The following is a 21,785-nucleotide window of genomic DNA, read 5'->3' as shown; positions in this document are numbered from 1 at the left end:
GAAGCCCTCCCCAATTTGTACTTTTTATAAGCAAGACAGGTGATTCTCATACAAAATCTGATGACTGGGACCCCCCCCCCCCCCCCCCCACCGCTTACCTCATCCCTCCACACCACAGGCTGGAGTAAACTCCCCTCATCCCTCACTTTGGGCTCAGTCACTGGAATGTTTCTCTCTGATTTTAGCCAAATTATAGAATTAGAGGTGGGCCACATGTCACAAGCTTGCCATCATTCCTGCTTCACGTGGGGTATTCTACAATGTCTGGGGAGATAGGATGAGTATACACATCACCACACCAGGCAGACCACTGACTGCTCTGCCCCCTTCCCATGCCTAATCCAAGTCGGCATAGGAGGAAGGCATTGGGGTACTGAGCCCTGTAATGCTGAGGCTGGAGCGAGCAGATCCACGCTAAGTGCTGAGAAGCCCAGGGGAAGACCAGTACAAGTCAGAATGCAGACACTGCTTGACCTTGTTGGCAGCCAAGGTGGGTATGTCCTGGACCTTCCCCAGGATGCCCTTAGGTGTTCCTTTTAAGAGCCACCCCCAACTTCTGAGCATCTCCCATTCATTTGCCATAGCTGGCTTGCCCCTGGGTTTGTATGACAGTATGATCAAGGCAGAGGAGCTTTGGGATCTGAAAGAGAAGGTTTCTCAACACCAGAAAACCACCTGCTCGCTTTCCGTCCCACTCTCCACCTTCCCCAGGGAAGCAAGTGACTGTGGAGGGTGCAAGGGGCCAATGCCAAGCCTGTGGGAAGTGAGGAGCTGGGGTATGAGCCATGTTTGCCACTAAAGGCTCTTGTTTTTGCACAGTTCCCATAGTAGGATGCTGCATAATGTCACTGAGTGTGACCTGTGGAATTGCAAAGACCCAGGCTCAAATCTCCATTTCAGCCACTTGGTGGATGTGTCATTTGAGACAAGATACTTGATTTCTGCATGCCTCCTTCCTTTGATAGTGACCAGCTGCCTGACTTTGGACTTGATAAATAGAAATATTACTTATCTCTCAATACTAGCTAATATCCTTTTCCCTTCCCCCACCTCTCCTCTTCCCACTATCAGCCCTGTCCTGTGGAATACAATGTAAGCAACAGGAAAGAAAGGGACACATTGTGGCATTTCCAGGTTATATTTATTCTTACCCTTTAGAAACGTCCTGCCGTCAGTCAGTCAGCCACCAGCCAATCAACTAGATATGTAATGAACTTAGGATATTTGTGCCATTGTGCTAGGCATGGCATCACCTCTAGAGAACTCTGCAATTAGATCTAATGAAGTATATGCACATTAAAAGATTAATAGCAATACTTACAACGACAAATAAAGAACTCTGTTTTCCTATGGTGGCTGCCTTCAGAGAGTTTGCAATCTGGCTAAGGAAAATAATGCCCACCCTCAGGGAGAACTAAGCATGCATAAGTGCTCGATGGATAAGTGTTTGGGGGCGCACATACTAGAGGACAGAGGCGGAGACTTACAGGGGGGCAGAGAGCTCCTGGTAGGCTGGGGGTGACCAGGGGAGGCTTCCTGGAAGAGATGACACTTGAGCTGTGCCTTGTAAGGAGATTGGATTCAGAGAGGGGATAAAGAAGGAAGAAGGTATTCTCACTGGTAGGCAATCAAGAGACTGGGAGCCACAGGACACTCTCTCCACACCCAGGTCTCTGAGATTTTCCAAAGAGAGAAAACTGATTTCTCCTTTAGACGGGAGGAGACAAATCAGATTTCTTTTGACTTGTGACATTTTCTGCGGGAAACAGCGATAGTGTTTTTATCATATGAACTAGTAAACGTGAGGCTGCACACCCCTGCCTCCAGATAAGAAAGTGAGGACAGAGGGGAGAGGAGAGAGGTAGGGAAGGAGGAGCTGGAGGAAACCACGGGTTCTGAGGTTGGGTTCCTGCAAGAATACCATGTACCAGCGCCTGAATCTCACACGGAGGGTATTAATCATTCATCACTTGCAAAATAGAAAACCTTAATTGTATCAGGTTTTACAGCTCAGAGGGGATTAGGACACAAAACATGTATTTAAAATACAGCTTGTCTCTCTCTGTCCCCCTCCAGCTGATGAAGCAGTTAGAATTCAGATTCCATGTAGAGTATTTAATGCCTGGGAAACTTGGGGAACTCTAGTCAGATCTTCGCTGTGCTAAAGGGCAGGAGTTCTGCCCTCAGCCAGGCAGTGCAAACATGGATGCTTCTGCGCTGGTTTAAGACAGTCTGGGGGGCTGGAGGGGGGGTTCCCTGTCCCCTCATTCACCTGCATTCAGGGCCCCTAAACAAGAAGAAAATCATGCTCTCATGCTGTGTTGTTTTGCATGGACAGATCTTTCCAGTGAAGCCACTTGAGGAAAATCTAAGACTGCCTAGAGAAAGCCAGGTCTCCTGTACAATGAAAACTACAGCTAGTTTAACTTGAGTTCTACGAAATCATTAGATTTTTAGGGAAGGACTTCTGAATCTGAGCATGGAGAGGAGAGAAGCTGGCAAACCTGATTGTTAAGTGATGGATTTATCTAGCCAGGCTGCAGAAATGAGCATTTTATGAGTATCTGTGGAGGGGCTCAAGTCTCATCTTTAAAAAAATATTTTTTCTCGGGGGCGCCTGGGTGGCTCAGTCGTTAAGTGTCTGCCTTCAGCTCAGGTCATGATCCCAGGGTCCTGGGATTGAGCCCCACATCGGGCTCCCTGCTCGGCAGGAAGGCTGCGTCTCTCTCTCCCACTCCCCCCCCCCCCCCGCTTGTGTTCCCTCTCGCTGTGTCTCTCTCTGTCAAATAAATAAATAAAAAATGTTTTTTCTCAAAAAGCTGGCCCTATTCTTCCAATCACTTGAGGGGAGTTACTGTAATTAAGACAACGCATATGAACACAGATGGGAATACAATATTTGATTACTTCTACTACAGGGCCCCAGAGATGACCAGTAATCTTCCTACATCTTAGTGAATAAACAAATGACCCTAAAGTCTGTTTAAACTTTTAACCAAAGGCTACAGAGGAAGTGGCACATCTAGAATTCTCTGCAGAAGGATCAAGGAGGCAGTTCAGTTGGAAATGGGATGCTAGGGCCTTGACTTGATGTTAGGTATGCATAACAAATACACAATTTACATTTTGTTTCTGACTACTAATAATAGCAAAGCTTCCTAAAATGCATTTATTCATATTTTAGGCAAATGCTAATTGTCCGTATCAAAGAATGTAATTATTAAAAAAAAGAATGTAATTATTTCCAAATTCAAGTGTCTTAGGTATGCTAGTGGAGATACTGTGTGTGTGTGTGTGTGTGTGTTTGAGGGTGGGGGTGTGCTGAAGCCTTCCCCCAATCCATCTCTATCAAAGCTATTGGGAAATGAAATCTGAACATCTCCATGAGCATTTTAAATCACTTCCTTTTTTCTTGCTCCTGAGTCTTATAAATCCTGCTGTTTCAAATTTCCTTTAACTAGATGTTTCCATTTCAAGAGCCTATCATTTTAAATCAAAGCTCCTAAATGTGAATCTTTTTCATTCTAGCCCCTAGATCCTAAAGATTTGGTTTCCCAATGCACGGTATTTACATCCGCATCTATTCTGATTACGTGCATCAGCCTGACATTGCCAGGGTCCCTCTAGATAACTGAAGAGGGGCCCGCACTTTGGGGAGGGGAGCTGAGTTTGGAGGGCACCATGTGGGTACCTCTTCTCTCCTCACCCCCTCACTCCTGGGTGACCCATCTTCAACAGTCCCAAACCACATCTTCAGGTACCCTCCTTGAGCATATTTGATGGTGCAGGCTCTACGAAGGGTTTCTCTGCTTAATTCACATCAGCAAGCAATCTTACTAGTCAAGCAGGCTGATTTAATGGCAAGAACAATTTATGTCCCTCTGGGTAGGTAGAAACAGTTGGACTCTAATTCTTAAGGGCCTTTGTTCAGGAACATCTGGGTTGAAACTACTGTAGTTAACAGATGATGCTAGCAGTAAAAAAAAAAAAAAAATAGGCATTATATAATGTCATTGTCAAATTTGGTAGACCTCTACTTAATAATTATCAAGAAAGCAATCTAACTTGTTATTACAACAGTTTTATTGCAGATTGCTGGTTTAAGACCTTTTTGTGACAAGTGGCATTTTTTTTCTGGAAAAAAGTCATTTCTGTTCCCCTGTAATTATTTTCACAACCAGCAACGACTTCCTGCTTTGGACATATTGGGACATTTTATTTTAGAAACCAAGAATTAAATTGCTGCTGTTTATCACACTGCAAAGGCTTTCTTGGTTCTTTCTTACACCCTCCCTCACCCTAAGCTCCTTTCTTATTCCTCCCCAGTCCTATATATGTGGAGGCACTGAGTAAAGCCCTAAGAAGGACTCTAAGAGCTGTATGAACAAAGCCCATTTTGCTTTACCAAAAACAATGGTGTTGATGATACAAGTAAATATTTCATCTCAGGACATCAATTCTGAGTAGTTGGAAAACAGGTTCTGGGGAGTGAACCCCTTGTAACAGGAGCTGTGGAGAGTCCCAAAGACAAACTGCTGTCTGGATCTTAGAATTGCATTTGCATTTTGGCATATTGATTTGAGGCAAACGTTAGATTCCCAAAGCGTATCACCACTATTATTTCTTTCGACATCCTTTTTTTCCAATCTCTCTGCTTCTCATGAACAAGTTCAGAGGCATCTTGTTTCATGATTTGATGCTCAACTTCCAAGCCTTCTCTGCTTAGACTTTCCTAGTTGACTACTTTATCTCTTAATGTGTGCTCCCAGCAAGTCATGAGATTCTGCTCTCCATTCATTCATACGTTTATTTAATCAACATGTATTGAATGCTTACCCTTTGCACTTTGCAGAATGCCAGGGAGACAAAGCATGCGTCTTGCCACAAAGAAGCTCAACTAGAGGGCAGAGAGATGAGTGAACAAGTGATTATCACACCACACACCAGCGCCCCTATTCACTGGCCTTGGTCTGTTCTTATTTCCTGCTACCTCTGCTGCAGCCTTAAGCCAAGCTCCCTGGACATTGGCTAACTCTCTGGGAGGATCTAACAGAAAACTGGGATTTTATTTTTAATTTTTAAAAATTTATTTGTGTTTTTAAAGATTTTATTTATTTATTTGACAGAGAGAGAGATACAGCAAGGGAGGGGACACAAGCAGGGGGAGCGGGAGAGGGAGAAGCAGGCTTCCTGCCGAGCAGGGAGCCCGATTCGGGGCTCTATCCCAGGACCCCGGGATTATGACCCAAGCTGAAGGCAGACCCTTAATGACTGAGCCATCCAGGTGCCCCGAAAACTGTGATTTTTAGAAGGGGGGGACATAGTGCAAGATCTGTGTTTTGTAGACCTGCAGAAGGTACTTGTTATGGCAGAGATTAAAAACTTAGGTGCCTCTTTGGGGCGAGCCACAAAGAGTGAAGGCTGAAGAGATAGGCTACCTGGGGAGCGCTGGGGACTGTAGCATATTGGAGAGCATGTGTCCCATCCAGAAGGGTCAGTGCTTCAAAGCTCCAGTCCCTTTAAGCCAAACAGAATATGGCTTCAGTGTGGCCATTTGTGATTTATCAAGGAAAGCTGAAAGGCTAGTTTTTATATGAAATCACCTGTTAGTATCAAATTCTGGGTCTTTAAAAATGCTGTACTGGCCAAGCCTCCATGCTGGGCTTTTGGCCACCACCTCATTTCCTTTGTTCTTCTAAGAAGCATTTGTGCAGCACACTGCACTGAGATTTGATTTCCACTTTTGGCCTTTCTTCCCAAAGGCCATTTGACCTGGAGTGAGTTGCCCCTCTTTGGACCTGAGTTTGTCATCTCTATGAGAAGTACAGCCCCAACAAGTCTTGAAGGGCCTGAATCTGATAATCCATGGTTGTGGCACTGTTTGCATATAATTGCTTTGTGGACATCACTCTGTCCCTCTCCTCTCCACCCCTTTGGCCAGTGAGGAAAGGCTAGCTTTGGGTCAAAGAGTTTCTTAAAAAGAGGCTTTTATAGAGCAGTGTAGAATCATCTTAGATATGGATTTGGAAGTTATGAAAGAGGACTCAGATCTCCTTGTCCACTGTGCTAGCTAAGGAAAGTGCACGAGGCTGTGTAGATTTTATTGACTTTCCTGCATTAGAAAGCTGCTCTCTTTTTATATCAAGTTGGTAAATGGCATCATAGTACCTAGGAAGACATAATTCACCATTACTATGGACTACTTCTTTGCTTCTACCAACAGGATCAGGTCATTAAAAGCAGTTAAGATCCATGATCCCATGAACCACAGAGTCCCAAATCAGAGTGGCCAATCACTCATGGGATATCAGCATATTGGCCTCTTCATGATCTGTGCTAAATTAAGATCGGCCTTCTCCTTGAGATTTTGGCATTTAGTTGCTATTTACATTAGAAAGTAGTTACCTAATCTGGTAATTTGGTTCAACAAATATTGCATAAGCCATCTGATATTTTAAACAATTTAAGCTCCAGGAGTAACAGCCCCATAAAGGGTGCGTGTTAACAGTGCTTTATGGAACATAAATTAAAAAGAGCATTTTTCCAGCTGTAGTTGGATACTTGGGTTGGTGTTTCAGCAGACTGCATAATCAGCACAAAGCCCAGGTCATTAGAGTCGGCTGGCAGGAATCAGCAAACCTGCAAATCACCAGGAGAGCCCAAATACGCCTAGATGAAGTGGTCCTTTGAAATCTCACTGTCTGTTGAAAGCAATACAGGAGACCATGACCTCACATGTAGGTGTGAGCAATTGGTCTTATTTCCCCTGGAGAGTATGAGGCCTTCACCAACCCCATTGCTTTTCTATTTGCAACCAGCTAAAGGCCTCCCATTTCACTTAGAATAAACTGCAGACTGGCAGACTTGTTGCTGTAGCTGGCAGTCTTCACAAACTTGCTCCTGCCTAGCTCCCTGCCCTTATCACTGTCACTTGTGACTTTGCTCACTCGGCTGCAGTCTAGTTGCCCTTGTTGCTGATCTTCAGACACCCCGAGTTCCTCCCTGCCTCGGGACTCTTGCACTTGTTGCTTCCACTCCCTGGAAAGATTTCTCGCCAGATCCTTTCATTGCCTGCCTCTCCTCCTCACCTCCTGTGCTCTAGCTTTACTTTCTCAGAATGGTCCTCTTGGACCATTGCAGATAACACCCCTTCCTAGTTACTCTGTTTTGTTTGGTTGGTTTTTTTGTTTTTTTGTTTGTTTGTTTGTTTGTTTGTTTTATTGGAGTATAGTTGACACACAATGCTACATCAGTTTTAGGTGCACAACATAATGATTGGACGATTCTGTATGTTATACTGTGTTCACCACAGGTGGAGCTTCCGTCTGTCATCACACATTGCTGTGACAATACCATTGAGTATACTCCCTATGCTGCCTTTCATCCCCAGCCTCATTCAGTCCATAGCTAGAAGCCTGGACCTCCCACTCCCCTTCACCCATGTTGTGCATCACCCTACCCTCTCCCCTCTGGCAACCATCAGTGTGTTTTCCATATTTATGGGTCTTCCCAGTTACTCTGTGTCCTCTTAGGTTGTTTTGTTTTCTGCATAGTGCTTTTCCTCATCTGGAAATTTATTATTTATTCATTTGCATATTTACTTATTATCTATCTCTCCCACTACAAAATAGGCTTCCCTGGAGTTAAAGATGTATATCCTGCCAGATACTAGCTGGAGATCTTGGGCAAGTTACGCGGGCTTTCTGAGCCTCGGGTTCGTCACCTGTAATATACAGATAGCTGTAGAAGTCGGAATACCTGGGGCCCACTCTCCCTCTCGGGGATATTGTGGGGAGTAAATGAGAGCACCAGGAATGGCCCCGCCTTGTGACCCAGTGTATCCTCCCCCTTACAGAGCTGCAGCTCAATGACCAGCTCACTTCTCAACCTGTCAGTCGGCCAGTGTTTCATCATCCAAAAGGTCCTTAAAACATATGCTCATTATAGAAACTTGTCATATGTGATGTAATTCTTTTGTGCGTGTGCTTTTATTTCTATGAGTATATAAATATATGTTTTCACCTAATTGTATCGTTATTTACATGTTTGTATCTTCATATTATTTGTTAATCTTATACCTTGAATATTCTCCAAAAAGTCATTTTGAATGCTAAAACTATATTATACCATGCTTTAACTTAACCATTGCTTTATTATTGGACGTTTAGGTTGCCTTTTTTTTTTTCTCTATAAATATTACTACCTTGAACATCTTTATGCATGAATACCTCACTGGACCTTTTATTAGTTTCTTAGAACCCCAGTAAGTGGAAATCACACATTTTTTGAGCTTCCTTGTGTCTGTGGTTCCCTGTGCAGCCCTATGGGGATTCCACATAAGTCCCAAACTCTTAAAAAAGCCACACTGGTTGAAGAGATGACGTTCAGGCACAGACTGCAATGGGGAGCAACCACAGCCAGTTTGCAGTTGAGGAAGAGCTGAAGGACGTTGTGGCAGACAAGGGCGCTGGAGGAGTTCTGGGAACGGAAAGCCAGAAGGTGGGGGGGGTGCCATAGAAGAGCTGCACAGAAGGCTGGATTTGGCGGGGGTTTGGGAGGGAGGGTGGGTCAGGAGAAGAGAAGGCATTTGGGGTAGGAATTGCTTCCATGAAGGCATGGAGTCAGGAGCAAGCCAGCCTGAGAGCACCGGGCAGATGAGGTGAGGCAGCTCGGATGGGGCCAGGAGTGACGGTGCCCACAGTCATGTGCTGGGCAGTTACACAGAGGCTAAGGATTATTACCATCATTCCGAGCACACAGGGGTCTGCTCGGAACAACAATATGAGCCATTTGTACAAAAGACCGAGATGGAATCCAAATAACATGTCCAGCTGCTCCAAATACCTCCCTCCCTCTGCAGTTAACATTTTACTACCTGACCGAGTAACTAATGAATCTGGCCCAGCATAAATCCCCAGGCACAAATCCCTGCTTGGGGTCTGTGTCTAGACATCCAGACCTGAGTGCAATTTGCACTTTGAACATTCAGCGCCTTATCACTTGCAAGAAATCAGGTTTAATGGGGAAGATAGGGAGGTGTCGTTCCCACCCCCTCCCTTTGGCACAGTGACTGTGGAGTAAGGGTCTCCGGGATAATGAGTGCATCAGGTGATGGAGAGGTCGTAATTGTGTTTGCTATGTGGCTCTGGCCATTCAGAAGCACTGACGGGGAGGTTTCTCCATCTCATTGCAGGCTGTGTTTTGTGAAGCTCAAGCTCCTAATGATAGCCATTGAGTACAAGTCCGCCAACCGAGAGAGCCGGTAAGTTCGCCACAGCCCAGCGGCCGGCTGACGTTTACGAGATGGTGAGAGTGCTTTCGGAGAGCTCAGTCCACCCACTTCTTTCTTACACGTTATTGACGTGCTTGGACCCCTGATGTGACACATCTCTGACCCTCGAGCACATCTCAGAGCATGCCCAACCGCCACTTCTATCGCAGACCCACCTGCCATCCCAAGCCCCACTGGGCATTCAGAAAGTGTTTCTCCAGAGGACAGTGATGAGGCATCCAGATCTCCACCTGATTGGGCCAACTTACACTTTTCACCCTCTCTGCACAAAACCAGGGACAGGCCCTGTCCTCAAACCCCTGTTTACTGTCGTGAGCACGAAGCAGGTGGATTCTGGCCTCCTTCACAGCAGAGATGGGGCAGGGCCATGATGGGACACACCAGCTCTCTTGATAGCCAAATTACAAGCAGCCTATTGTGTACCATATGTGCTTTTCCCGGTGCAACCGAAATCCAGGTGGCAGAATATCAGCTTTATGTAAATTAGCCAGGAGAGCGGGGCTCAGAGGCAGGAGCCCTCTTTATTTATTTATTTTGCACTTAATTATGTACAGATCAGACTGATGAGGGACTGGGTCTGGTTGAAATAGATAATAGCCCAGTCAATATATGAGTTCACACTGGAAGAAGGAAGCATCCCATTAACAGGGGAGTTTGTTGATGCAGGACTGTATGCATTACAGATAAAACAAAGATGATTTTTTTGCTCCCCAATTTTTATCAATGGCTTTGGAAGAAAGAGCTCATTGAGAACTGCCTGGGCTTTTGTCCTCTAAGATGACATGGTGGGTTTGTTCCTAGCTATAGTAAATAAGTCTTCCAGTGGCATAATGTGGGGTACAGATCCTCTCCAACATGTGCCTTAATATGTTGAGTGCAGGGCAAGACTAGAAGGTACCTGCTATCACCATTTAAGGAGTTTTCATTATCTGGATGAATAACTCAATGAAGCCAGACTTCCAAACATACAGTCTGCTTCTCTGACAAAACGAAACAAAAAACAAACAAAACCAAACAAAACAAAACCAGAAGACACTGGATTGTGAGCAAGTCAATCCAATGTTCTCTGTTACCTTAACCACCAGATCAGATTGCTCACAAAGTCAATCTGATCAAAGGCTAAGCTATTTGGAAAATCCAAATCAACCGAGAGGAAATAAAAATGGTAGATTTGGTGGCCACGTGTAAAACATGGCCATAGCAGTTAATAATTATGTATAGATACAGTTTTATTTTTTGTGTTGGCAAAGTGAAGAATATTATGCGCAAAAAGTAGGAGCCAGAGTCCTGACTCTTTGCTGTTCAACAGAGAAAGTGGGGGTTTCTGGGATTACTGCTTTCCCAGATGGTGGCCAGTAGTCACCTGTGCCTGTGGAGGGGGAAACAAGTATCCTGGGTTTTTGCCAATGATATTCTTCATGTTGCCACATCAGTAAATCTGTGTAATTCAGTCTTCTCTCTTTATCACTTTTGTGCATCTTTCAGAAAATTGTCATGGTGTGGGTGGTGCTAATGCCAAATAGCGCCTCTTGACCATCCTGGTATAATTTCATGGCAGGAGTCTGCCCCCTGAACCTTGACCAGTCATCTCCCACCTGCCACCTTTTGGTCACAAGGAGGGAGAGAAAAAGCCTGTTAATGGTTCAGTGTGAATCTGCTGTCACTATTCTAAGAAAAATAATTAAGAGCCTTCCCTGAAGACAAGTCTTTTCTTTGATGGATCCTCCAATTAACTCACAAATCTGAGATGTTTTCAACAAAGCCATATTTGTAGATACAGATTTTTAGATTTTTTTTTTCCTTTCAGAAAAGAGTGAAAAGGACTTGTTTGGCTTTGTTTTTGGCTTTCTGTGTGCCGTTGCCAACTTTAATCCCCTCATGTGGCTTGGTCTCAGTGTGGAAGCACATTGGTTCTTGTGGAAAAAGGTGTGTTGGAGGGAATGTGGATCATGCCTCTGAGAAAACACCAAACTTCTCAAACACAATATCCATACTAAATAAGAATTGAGTTTTTGACTCTTCCCGAGATAAGAATTTTGATTTTTTTCCTTCATTAAAGAATTTCCCATTTCCTTCCCTCTCCCATTTTCTAAGTGGCTGGGTGTTAGGATTCGGAGAACCCAGCCTCTCCTTTCCCAACCCCTTGCCCCCAGCCTGTGTTGAACTACCTCCTCTGTTGTTTTACCCCATGATGCTGTTTTTCCATGCTCTGCTGAAAAACCTTGTTTTCACATGCATCCTTCAAATAATTTGAAACAAAGGTTTTGTTCCTTCTTTCCTTCTGGTGTCAGTCAATTTATTATCAAATTGTTTGATTTTAAATTCTTTTCTTGTCGTTTTGCAGAAGCCGAAAGCGGTATGCGCTCTTCGTTAACCTTCCTCCCAACCCCCACCCACTATCTTCACTGCTAACCACAGGACTAACCATTTGCCAAGAATTCAGGAAGATAGAGATTATATATATGTATACACATACATATAATCTCATTCCCTTGTCTCTCTCTCTCTCTCTATATATATATATATATATATTTATTTATTTATAGTTAAACCCCTCTCCAACTAGAGCACAGAAAAATTGAAAGTAGCATATTGCTTTTCTTGTTCAGTTGGTTGATTCTTTTGGATGACGCACTAACTTCTTTGCAGGAGACCTAAAAACCCAACAGGTACAATTCCTGTGTTCAGTCATGGCACCGATGATGGGAACCAGAGCCATCAATGTTGGGAAGGAGGATGCTCCTCTCCAGCCCCTGGTGTCTGTTTCTGTCTTGTGCTGATGTGTCTCGGTGTCCACCAGGCTCCGTGGTGCCGTCTGTCTGCATACCACATCCACATTCCCAGTGACTTCCTCCCCTCCCCATGTCCGGTTTCCTGTTTGTAGAGCAGGATTTGTGTCCTTTTATCCACAAAACAGAGACCAAGCTCAACTAACACTCAACTTTTTTTTTTCCTTACACTTACTTTGTTGATAACATTTTGCATATTTTATTTCTTGGGCAGTACTCGGTACAGACTTAGAACACTGCTACCAAAGTGCCCGATTATCACATTTGGTTTAGTGAATGAGTACTGTTTATTGAGATGAACTCATGGCTTTATTTTTTTCCCGATTGTGTTTGGGCACATTTCTTAATGTGAAGTTTCTCCGCTTTCACCATGTGACATCACCCTGTTTTGCTCTGATATCTGTTGCATGAAGCATGACCAAATCCTCATCGATAGCATTTTCTTTTAACTTTTTTGGTTAATATTTCCAGTGTAGTTTTTCAATAATGTGTTCTCTAAAACAATACTGTTGAAAACATACTATTGAGATGCCCTTGTGTTCATCTTCTCAAGAGTTGTTTCTCTCCGTGGTTGGAATCACTGTCACGTGTTCGTGTTTGTAACTGTGTGTGTGCGTGCGTGTGTGTGTGTGTGTGTGTGTGTGTGTGTGTGTTTGTGTGTGGTGGGGGTATTTGTCTGGAACTCTTTCCAAAGTCCAATTTCTTCTGTGATTTTTGGACTAGATGTGTGACAAAAGAGGTGGCTTCCTGTCAGTTTGGAATTATTGATATGATCCAACTGCGAGAAGTTACTGCAACACTTTGCATCTTCGAAGGTCCACAGTGGTTGCACCTCTGCTGTTGGCTTTTGGCCTTTGAGTCTTTTTATCTTGTGATGGAGGCATGTTGTGATGTAGCATGACTTGTCATAAAGCGTACCACAAAGTGACATGGCTTGCTCCCAGAGCCAAATAGCCGCCATTGTCCTTCCCAAATGAGCCATCTCTTCCCCATCCCCTATGGCTACCGTTTTCTTTATGTGTCAAATGTATTTTTAAATGCCAGTTCTAAACTCATTGTGATGGGTTCGGGTAAAACAATTCCTTGCCCATATCATTGGCGGACCGCAGTGGCCGGCATTTGAGTCTGACCAACTGGGAGCAATCTTTACTATGCTGTCTCTGTGTGAGCGAACTGGCTTCAAGTATATTGAAGCATGGAATACACACTGTGTCTCCTACATATATTCTCTAAGTAAAAGTGTGTGTGTCTAGTTGTGTGGGACTCCAGCAGCATATATTTGAAAGCCCAGAAAAAATTGAAAAGTTCCAGAAAGGCAATTAGATTTGAGATTTGGGGTTTCTGTAGGCTGTGCCCTCACACAGCCCATAAACCGCAGGGCGGTTGTGCTCCTGAGAGGGGAGACAATTGGCTCAAAGTCCCACCCAATAGCAATCATGTATGACCATGGGTGGTCAAAGAGGCCACTCCCCAGTGGCGTGATTCATCTGGGCATGGCATGAACTGAAGTCTTAGGTGGTTCTTATTCCCTTGCTCTAGTTAATGAAGTCCCATTAGCTTGCTAGACACAGATATAATTATCATGTTATCAAGTACAAACTCTATTCTCATGTGACTGATAATTTTGTAATGGTTCAGGGAATGGTACATTACACCTACCAAAAATGGAGTGGGGGGGAGGAGAAATACACACCCGTCATATTTACCCATAATGGGTAAAGGATTCCTTTAAAAAATATGATTCAGTTGAACTATTCATCATTGGTTGTCTCCAAAAACAGCAAACAAGTAAAATTTATGATGATCGAAGAAGGAATAAGTAGGTGTTTCCTAGTTGTTATGCATAAGTGGTTGAGAAAAGGAATAAATCATTTTGCCCCATCAAGCCCCAAATCTCCAACTTGAATAAAGTTCAGCAAGACATACACAATTAAATGCATTGTAGCTTGAGGCCTGGACCTCCCCTCCCGGAGGAACCTGACAGGGACATTTCTCTGTTGAACTGAGCCCTGCTAGCGAGTTCTATGTTCTGGTATTTTAGTTTGGAAACCTATTTCAACTCTAAGTGAGTGATGCTTTCAATATTGAAATCAATTGCTCCTACTCTGCAAGTGGCTAGCTGCTTATGTATTTGTATATTTACATTTTTGTACTTAGTGCATCTGGGAGATTGTTAGCTCATTTGCCAACCCCCTAGAAAAGGTGTGGTGGCTCCTTTAGTAGTCCTGACTGGTAAGAATTGCTACTCAGTTTTCAAAAGAACAGTTGTGACTACCTTGCTCCTTACTGAAGAGGGAAAGGAACACTTTTGGAGCTGAGACCAGTGATTTATATTTTTCATTCATTCCACAAGTAGTTGAAAAGTGCCTATTGCATACAGGGCTCTAAGCTGGCTACTATGAGAAACTTATTTACAAAAATAAAAAAAATATGATCATGCTTTTCATTCCTCTTTTTCAACTATGCATTCCCCACAGAAAATATGTGTTTCCTTATAGTGGGCAAAAAGCCAAAGAATCAGTCTAGATACAAAAGTAGTCTGAGAGCCAAAGAAAAAGAGAGAGCAAGAATCCTCTGGGAAGGAGCTACATAAGCCCTTTGCCTCCAGCTGCCACTGAATGTTTTCTGTTGAAATTAGCAAGGTCATAGAAGAAAGAGGGTAATTTACATGTTCCTTGAGATGAGGGAAAGTCCATCTCTGCCAAGATGTCTCTATTGGAATTCTGCTAATTGATATATGGACTTTTTCTTAGAGATTTTCTCGATTCTTCACATGACACATCTTGGAAGTTTATCTCTCTGATAAGCTAGTGAATTAGACAAAATTGGAACCAAGGACTGATTTAATGTGATGCCCAGGGAGGGAGACTTCTGGCAGTCATAAGCGCAAAACAAACAATGTTGGATATTCTTTTAAGAGATCAAAGACCTTTGAAAAGATTTACATATTCCCAGTAGGAGGTCAATAACCCACTCTGAGGGTAGTAGGCACTTTGCTGGGAAAAAAATTACTTCTGTCTAGGATCCTTATGTTTTTTATATTTTCAAAAAGAGGAGGATTAACATTTTATTTAAATTTTCTAGCTTTGGAGTGTGGATAGAAGACTTAATGTCTACAGTATTGGAGAGAGTAACACATTTCCCCAGTCTTTGAAACCTTGTACCCTTACATAGGGAATTATATGCAGTGGGCTCTGGAATCAGGGGCACATGTTTCTCTAACCAAACCCTTAAATATATGAGTGGAATCCAGCACAGTGAAGATTCTTATGTATCTAGATTTCTTTCCTTCATTGTTCTCAAGATCTAGGCGGGTTCTTTCAATTCCCACCCAGAAGGCTGCCTTCACCTGATCTGGATAGCTGCTAATGTGAGCCTACAGCCTCACACATCATGTAAAGAGATGATTTAAAGCTTCCTACCCCTCATTAAGCCCTCTCCAAAAGAGAACCAGAAGGCACTGTGGAATCACACGGGCAGTGATGTCCTTGGAAGTGCATAAGGTTTGAGGAACAGATAGACACTCCACTCTGCAGGCAAAAGCCAGTCCAAATTAGCCCATCTCCAGATGTTATAGAGGGATGTAATGTTTTGGATACTGCAATCAGTAAAAAGGTCTTTCAAATGCCAATAGGGGGACTCCTGGTAATTTATTAGCACCAAGGACAAAATGGGGAGCTGAGGCCACGTGAGACATTGTTTGCTTCTCATTTAGTTGTTTTAATAACCATGCTTACTATTAATAGTGAGCATGCATTAAGGACCTACTATGTGGCAGTCACTCAGCACATGGCGTGTACTTTAATTCTCTTAGTAACACCGTAAGCTAGAGATTATTCACTCCATTTCACGGAGGAGGAGAATGAGGCTGAGTGGCATCCACTTGCCCCAGGCCAGGGTCTGAACTCCTAGGCCTGACACGTACACCTGCTCGCTTAACCAGCGCTTAACCAGATTTGAACACAAATCTGCCTTCCATCAGTGCCCCAGATCTTTCCTCGCCACCACACTACCTTGACTAAAGCAGGCTTGCAGGCTGTAATAAATGATCTCAACCTGCAGTCTCTGGAATGACAATCCCAATTCTCATTGTATAAGCCAATTCTTGTTCACTGTTGATAAAGAACAGAGGAAATGAAAAGAAACTTCTCATTGATAGGAAGCTTGCTATCACTGTCGTCCTCCCGTGACACAGTGGGCTTGATCACTGGAGTGCAATTAATGAAGCACATAATGTAAAAAAGGATTCTGTGCAAGGCTTGTTTTGCACATATATGTCACCAAGACATTGATGAGTGTCAAATTTCCCCTTTTGAATTGCATCGTTGAAATCATGATAGGATTTTTTTTAACTCAGAAGCTTTTTTTTACACTCTTATATAAATACATATCAAAATGTAGATTTTTCCAGCTTTCAGGAATTAGCTTCTTTAGACACCAAACCTATCCAGAATTTTTCATGTATGTCCTTGTATACCATTCTGGAATATACAGTTCTTTACCCTGTAACTTCATCTCATTTTGAACAGGATATTTTGATAAGGAGCCCTGTGTTCCATTCCATGGGGCCAGCTAAAGAAAATCTGATAATTCCATTGAAAACAAAATACGCTTTTGGCTTTTTTTTTTCTTGCAGTAATAAATAATAAGAGTAACAATAACCAATATGCATTGAGCCTTCGGTGCATCATCTTGCTTAACGCTCTGAAGAAAGACTATGATTATCATCCTCATTGTAGATGAGGATATTGAGTTTGAGGAAGATTTAGTAATTTGCCCAAAAGCCAGAGAGCTACTAAATGGTGATGCTGGAATTTGGGTGCAATTTCTGATCGCAGAGCCAGGGCATACAAGTACTGCCTTACAGCAAAGGGGGTAAGAAAGTGCAAAATCCAGCATTCTGCCTTTCTACGACATCACATTTAATTGGCTTTGAAAAAGGAGTCCATCTAAGCTGTCTAAGCTCTGACCCTTTCCCCTCATGATCGTGAGAAGTCAGAAGGCTGTTAAACCAATGTAAAGAATTGTCAGGGGGGTAATTAGGAGGTGCCTGCCCAGTGCCGGTGCCTGTTGCAGGCTGTTGCTATTGGTGTGGTCTGCTGCTTCCTGATTTGTGAAGAATCTCATTGTAGCCTGTGGTTCCAGGGCAGAACAGACCAATCATCGTGGTCCCTGCCTATTATTTAGTGTTAATAACAGTGATGACACAGGATTGGTTTCCTTCTGTCAGGTCTCGTTATGGGTAATAGTGGATGTTCTTGCGACCACAAACAATTATTTTGCCATGATGCTCCACTCTGAGTCCTCCCGGCAGAACAAAAGCTCACCTGGGTTCTTCCTGTATTGCTGCAGATGCATGACTCTGTTGGCCGCAGCACTTTCCTGGAGCGGTTTTGCCAGCAGTAAAAAATTACATGTTAATTACCATCCTCCATTTTGATTGTCTTAGACAGTTGAGGACTTCCTTTAGCCTGATTCCAAACATCTATTACCTTGAAGTCGGCTTTTCAGATCAGAGAATAGCTTTGTTGTATCTATTCCTGCACTCACAGTACCCAAATTCCCTGTCCATTAAGCCCAAAACCTCTCAGTCTCTTTATAATACATTCCTGCATTCTGTTCTTGATCTGCAGAAAATTAAACTTGTTTGTTTCACCCATTTATTAGATTAGGATACATGTATCTCTTTTGTCAGTCCAAGCACAACTTGGTCAGCTAATCTATTTATAACACTTTGAAATAGGACGGTGTATATTTGGGTCCATACTTCCCTGCAAGGGGAAGGTTTTTGTTTGTTTGTTTGTTTTTAGGGATTATTTGCATTTGTTTTATAATTACAGTTTGCCCCAATCAGGATGTACCAGACACACACTTCATTCAAACACTCCCATGCATTTTGGTAAAAGCAGACTGGAATCATTTCCAACTGCTGGCATTTTTCTCTTTCACTGTTTGGGTAGGTCCAATTTGTTCTACATAGGCTGCACACGGAGTCCACTTACATGTCTTTACCAACGTCATGCAGATGTGATATTTGTTTCTGCATTAGTTACAGGTGTCGTGTACCATTCCCTGCAGTAATACATGTATATGTGTATGTTTCTGGATGCATATAGGGGTCCCATTAATGCTCTGTCATCTAACAGAAAATTGTTATAGCAGTAGCTTTATTAGACCAATCACATTCGATGTTGACCATTAACAGAAGTTTCCAAAGGGCTACATATCATATCAGAAGCCCATGATGGCTACCCCATTATATACCCCTGGCCCTGAAACCTAGATGTGCTTTGACTTCTGCAACTGGGAGTATGCCAACCTGGGAACTGAGCAGCAGAGCTTTATGATGGCCTTATCCGCTTAAATGTCTGGGACTGTGGACATCAAGCTCTACACAACATCTTTGGGAAAAGCATTAGACTAGTGGGCCCCCTATAAAATTAACAGTACAGTGTAGCCTTCAAGGTTTTATTCAGAACATGACCTCACAAATGTGCCTTCTTTGTTTGTTTTTGTTCACTGAGCAGTATATTAATTAATCCTGGAAACCATCTTAAGATCCAAGAAGGTACTTTAGGATTTTTCATCGCAAGTGATGCCAAAGAAGTTAAAAGGTAAGAGTTCATATTTATCTGCCTTCCTTTCTGGCACAGCCATAGTCAAGATGACCCACCATAATGGGCATGCTTTCAATATGTATAGAGCCCTAACCCCAAAACTTCTTAACATGTCCATGGGTATCAATGATGCCAAGTCTTGGGAAAAAGAGACTATGCTTTCAAATGCTTCCATGAACTCCTCTTCACATAGTTGATTCCACATCTTTGAATTAGAGTAATAATATTTTAGAACTAGGAGGGCCTAGTTAACTGCTCCTTCATTTTCCAAGGGAGGAAACTGAGTTCCAGAGAACTGAAGCAATTGTTCAGGGTCATCCTGATTCTTGATGACTGAGAACAACATAACACAGGACAACTGGTTCCTTGTCTAGTACTTTTGACCCAATATCCAGGCAAATTTACTCGAGTATTATCAGCTTTCTAATCTAAGTTCCAAATGGAATCTCAAAAGGTTTGGATTAATTTCAGATGAAATATTCAGTTAGCTATATTTCTATTTGTGGCCTTCTAGGTAAGTAGTTGAAGTTGTCAGATTCAATTCTTAAGCCTCTGTAGGTACAGCCCAGGATTTCATTGACCTCAATGTTTTATGACACTTTTATTAGTATCCTTAAACCTGTTTAAGCAGCCTAGGAATCACAGGGCTCTTTGGAGAACGCCATAGAATATTGTTATATTTGAGTCTATCCTATGAACTCTGAAAAACTTATTAGCAGAAAATGTGGCTCCAGCAGTCCGACAGGTCACTCACTTTAACAATGATGTTACTTAGAATATTTCAAATAAATGATTAATTGTGAAAGGCCTATAATTATTTTTGGAAGCCTATTGTTTTCATGTAATGAGTTCCCACTCAAGGCCAGGCCTGTGCTAAGGGTTCTATGTTCATTATTGCCAGTCCCCAGAATAACCTCATAAGGTGAGTCTTCTAAAACCCTTGGGGCTTTGGTTTCCTCATCTGTAAGGTTGAGATAAATGATTTGTCCGAGGTTAGACAGCACATAAGCAAGTGGCACAGCCCGAATTGGAAATGGTCTTTCCTTTTTCCCAAACCCACATTTTCTACCAAATTTAATAATACTAGCAAATTCTTATGTAGAATTTAATAGGTGCCAGCCCTGCTCTAAGTACCAGGTGCCATGAACTCACGCCATCCTCTCAACAACCCTGGGAGATAGGTAGCCTTACTATTTTCATTTTCCACATGAGGAGGCTGAGGTGCAGATTGGTGAACTAATTTGCCCAAAGCCCCACTGCTAAGGAGTAGTAAAGCCAGGATCCAAAACCAGGAAGTCCAGTGCCAGGGCTTACCTTCTTAATTTTTGCCAAGAGGTGAGCCTGATGAGCTGAGCACAGAACTAGGATATTTGACGGCTGATGCCTATTACTTTTTTCCTCTTCATCCACTTCTGCAAACTAGCCATACTAGTTATAAAAGCTTTTAGGGGGGAAAAAAGTTGGTGGAGAAGCAAAAAAACACAGAAAAACAAAAAGAAAAAAACAACAAAAAAGAAAAATTCTTTAAACTGAGCTAATGGCTTAAATTTACTTCTACAAATTGGGAAAGAACTGCCATTATTCAGATGGGGACAGGAAAACCTTCTAATCCAGTTCATGGATCCTGACTTTTCTTCAGTAGTACCTTGAGAACTGGGTTCACCTGAGCAGAAAGTGGGGGTGAATGGGACTGAGGCCCCCCCCCCAGGTCCCCTGGAATAGAAGGTTATGCTCACATACAGACTGCGAGACACACAAGCAGCATCTCAACACCATGTATGGGGGTGGGGGAGGGGGGCGTGCTGGGGAGCACAGCAGTGCTGTAGATCACGTGTACCTCCCAGATAGCAAATATAACACGAAGCTCCCATTTGTGTAATTCTATTTCCTATTGCATCTCTCGCTAATGAATGTCACAAATACCAGGCAGTCCAAAAAACAAATTACCTCCTGTATTAGGGAGTGCAATATGTCTCATTTCAGTGCTTTATGGTATTCACAAATACATGCTGACACAATCAGCTACAACACAAGCCTGTAATTTTCCATAGTGTGTGATGTGTCTGAGCAAATGCTGTCAGTTAGGGGATTTCAAATAGATGAAGACTGCAGAAAACCACAGAAAAGGCCTTGGAGATTTGAATGAAACTAAACAAGTTTTGTAAAAATGGAAAAGTTGATTATGATGATCCAGGATTGAGTTTGTACCCTCTCCTACAAACAAGCAACCAAAGAAGTTAATGGATTTTAGCTCACAGAAACTTTCAGATGCAGTGTTTTAGGAAAAGAGGAGTGAAACCATCCATTCCAGTCTTAGAAAGGTCACTTTGGGATGAACATTCGATCATTTGTCCCCTATTCCTTGCCACCAAATATTTTCCTTTTCAAATGACCTTGGCCCATAGTTTTTGATGTAGGAATCACAAAATGGTACCCCATTGACTCAGTTTGGCTTGCAGACAGAATTTGTTTGATTCACAATTTTAACAAATAAATGAGTTGCCAAGAGGAAGACATCATCAACTTTTATTTAAAAATTCCTGTTCCTGGTTTCTCTTGAAAAACTTGGCAGATCTAGCATTCCTGGGCAGCATTCTCACACTCATTCATCCATCAAATGTCTGCAGGTCACTCACTTTATAGAACACTCCATACCAGGTGCCAGGGAAGCAGTGGTGAACAACGAAGTCCTGGCTCTCAGGGGCTCATGTTCTAGGGAGGAGAGAATTGCAGTTTTGTTTATTTATGGTACATTAATCAAAGAATTAATGCAACTGGGGCACTGATTTAGATTGTGAGGGCTGCTCTGAAGGGGAGCCACATTTGAGCACAGATGGAGGTGACGGGAAAGAGTCTGTCATACAAAGATTGGAAGGGAAGAGGAGACAGGTGGGGACAGTGTTGTGTGCAGGGAGCCAAGGGAAGGAAAGTGTGTCTGACAGAGTAGTGTGGGGAGATGAGGTAAGAGAGAAAGGCAGGGCTGGCTCTCATAGGCCTTGATACAAGGGTTGGGTTGTTATAAAATGGAGTCATTGATGGTTTTAAGCTGGGGTTGATGTAGTCTGATTTACATTATTGAAAGGTCTT

At 42.9% G+C, this 21,785-nt stretch overlaps 1 protein-coding gene across 26 annotated transcripts in view; it reads left to right on the top strand.

Moving 5' to 3' along the window:
* The window catches only part of KCNMA1 (potassium calcium-activated channel subfamily M alpha 1), a 746,603-nt gene that overhangs the window by 592,259 nt on the left and 132,559 nt on the right, over positions 1 to 21,785 (top strand). For 14 of the 26 annotated variants that reach the window (XM_027596088.1, XM_027596077.1, XM_027596070.1 and 11 more), the window contains exons 16-17: positions 9,194 to 9,262; positions 18,609 to 18,695. In XM_027596088.1, the coding sequence (XP_027451889.1) occupies positions 9,194 to 9,262; positions 18,609 to 18,695 (156 nt within the window). Of the gene's footprint in view, positions 1 to 9,193; positions 9,263 to 11,636; positions 11,649 to 18,608; positions 18,696 to 21,785 lie in introns of all 26 variants that reach the window. The other 12 variants (XM_027596063.1, XM_027596067.1, XM_027596066.1 and 9 more) reach the window with 1 other exon arrangement.

The sequence above is a fragment of the Zalophus californianus genome, chromosome 15, assembly GCF_009762305.2.
Source record: "Zalophus californianus isolate mZalCal1 chromosome 15, mZalCal1.pri.v2, whole genome shotgun sequence".
Taxonomy (NCBI): domain Eukaryota; kingdom Metazoa; phylum Chordata; class Mammalia; order Carnivora; family Otariidae; genus Zalophus; species Zalophus californianus.
This window is presented reverse-complemented; position numbering and strand designations above follow the sequence as displayed.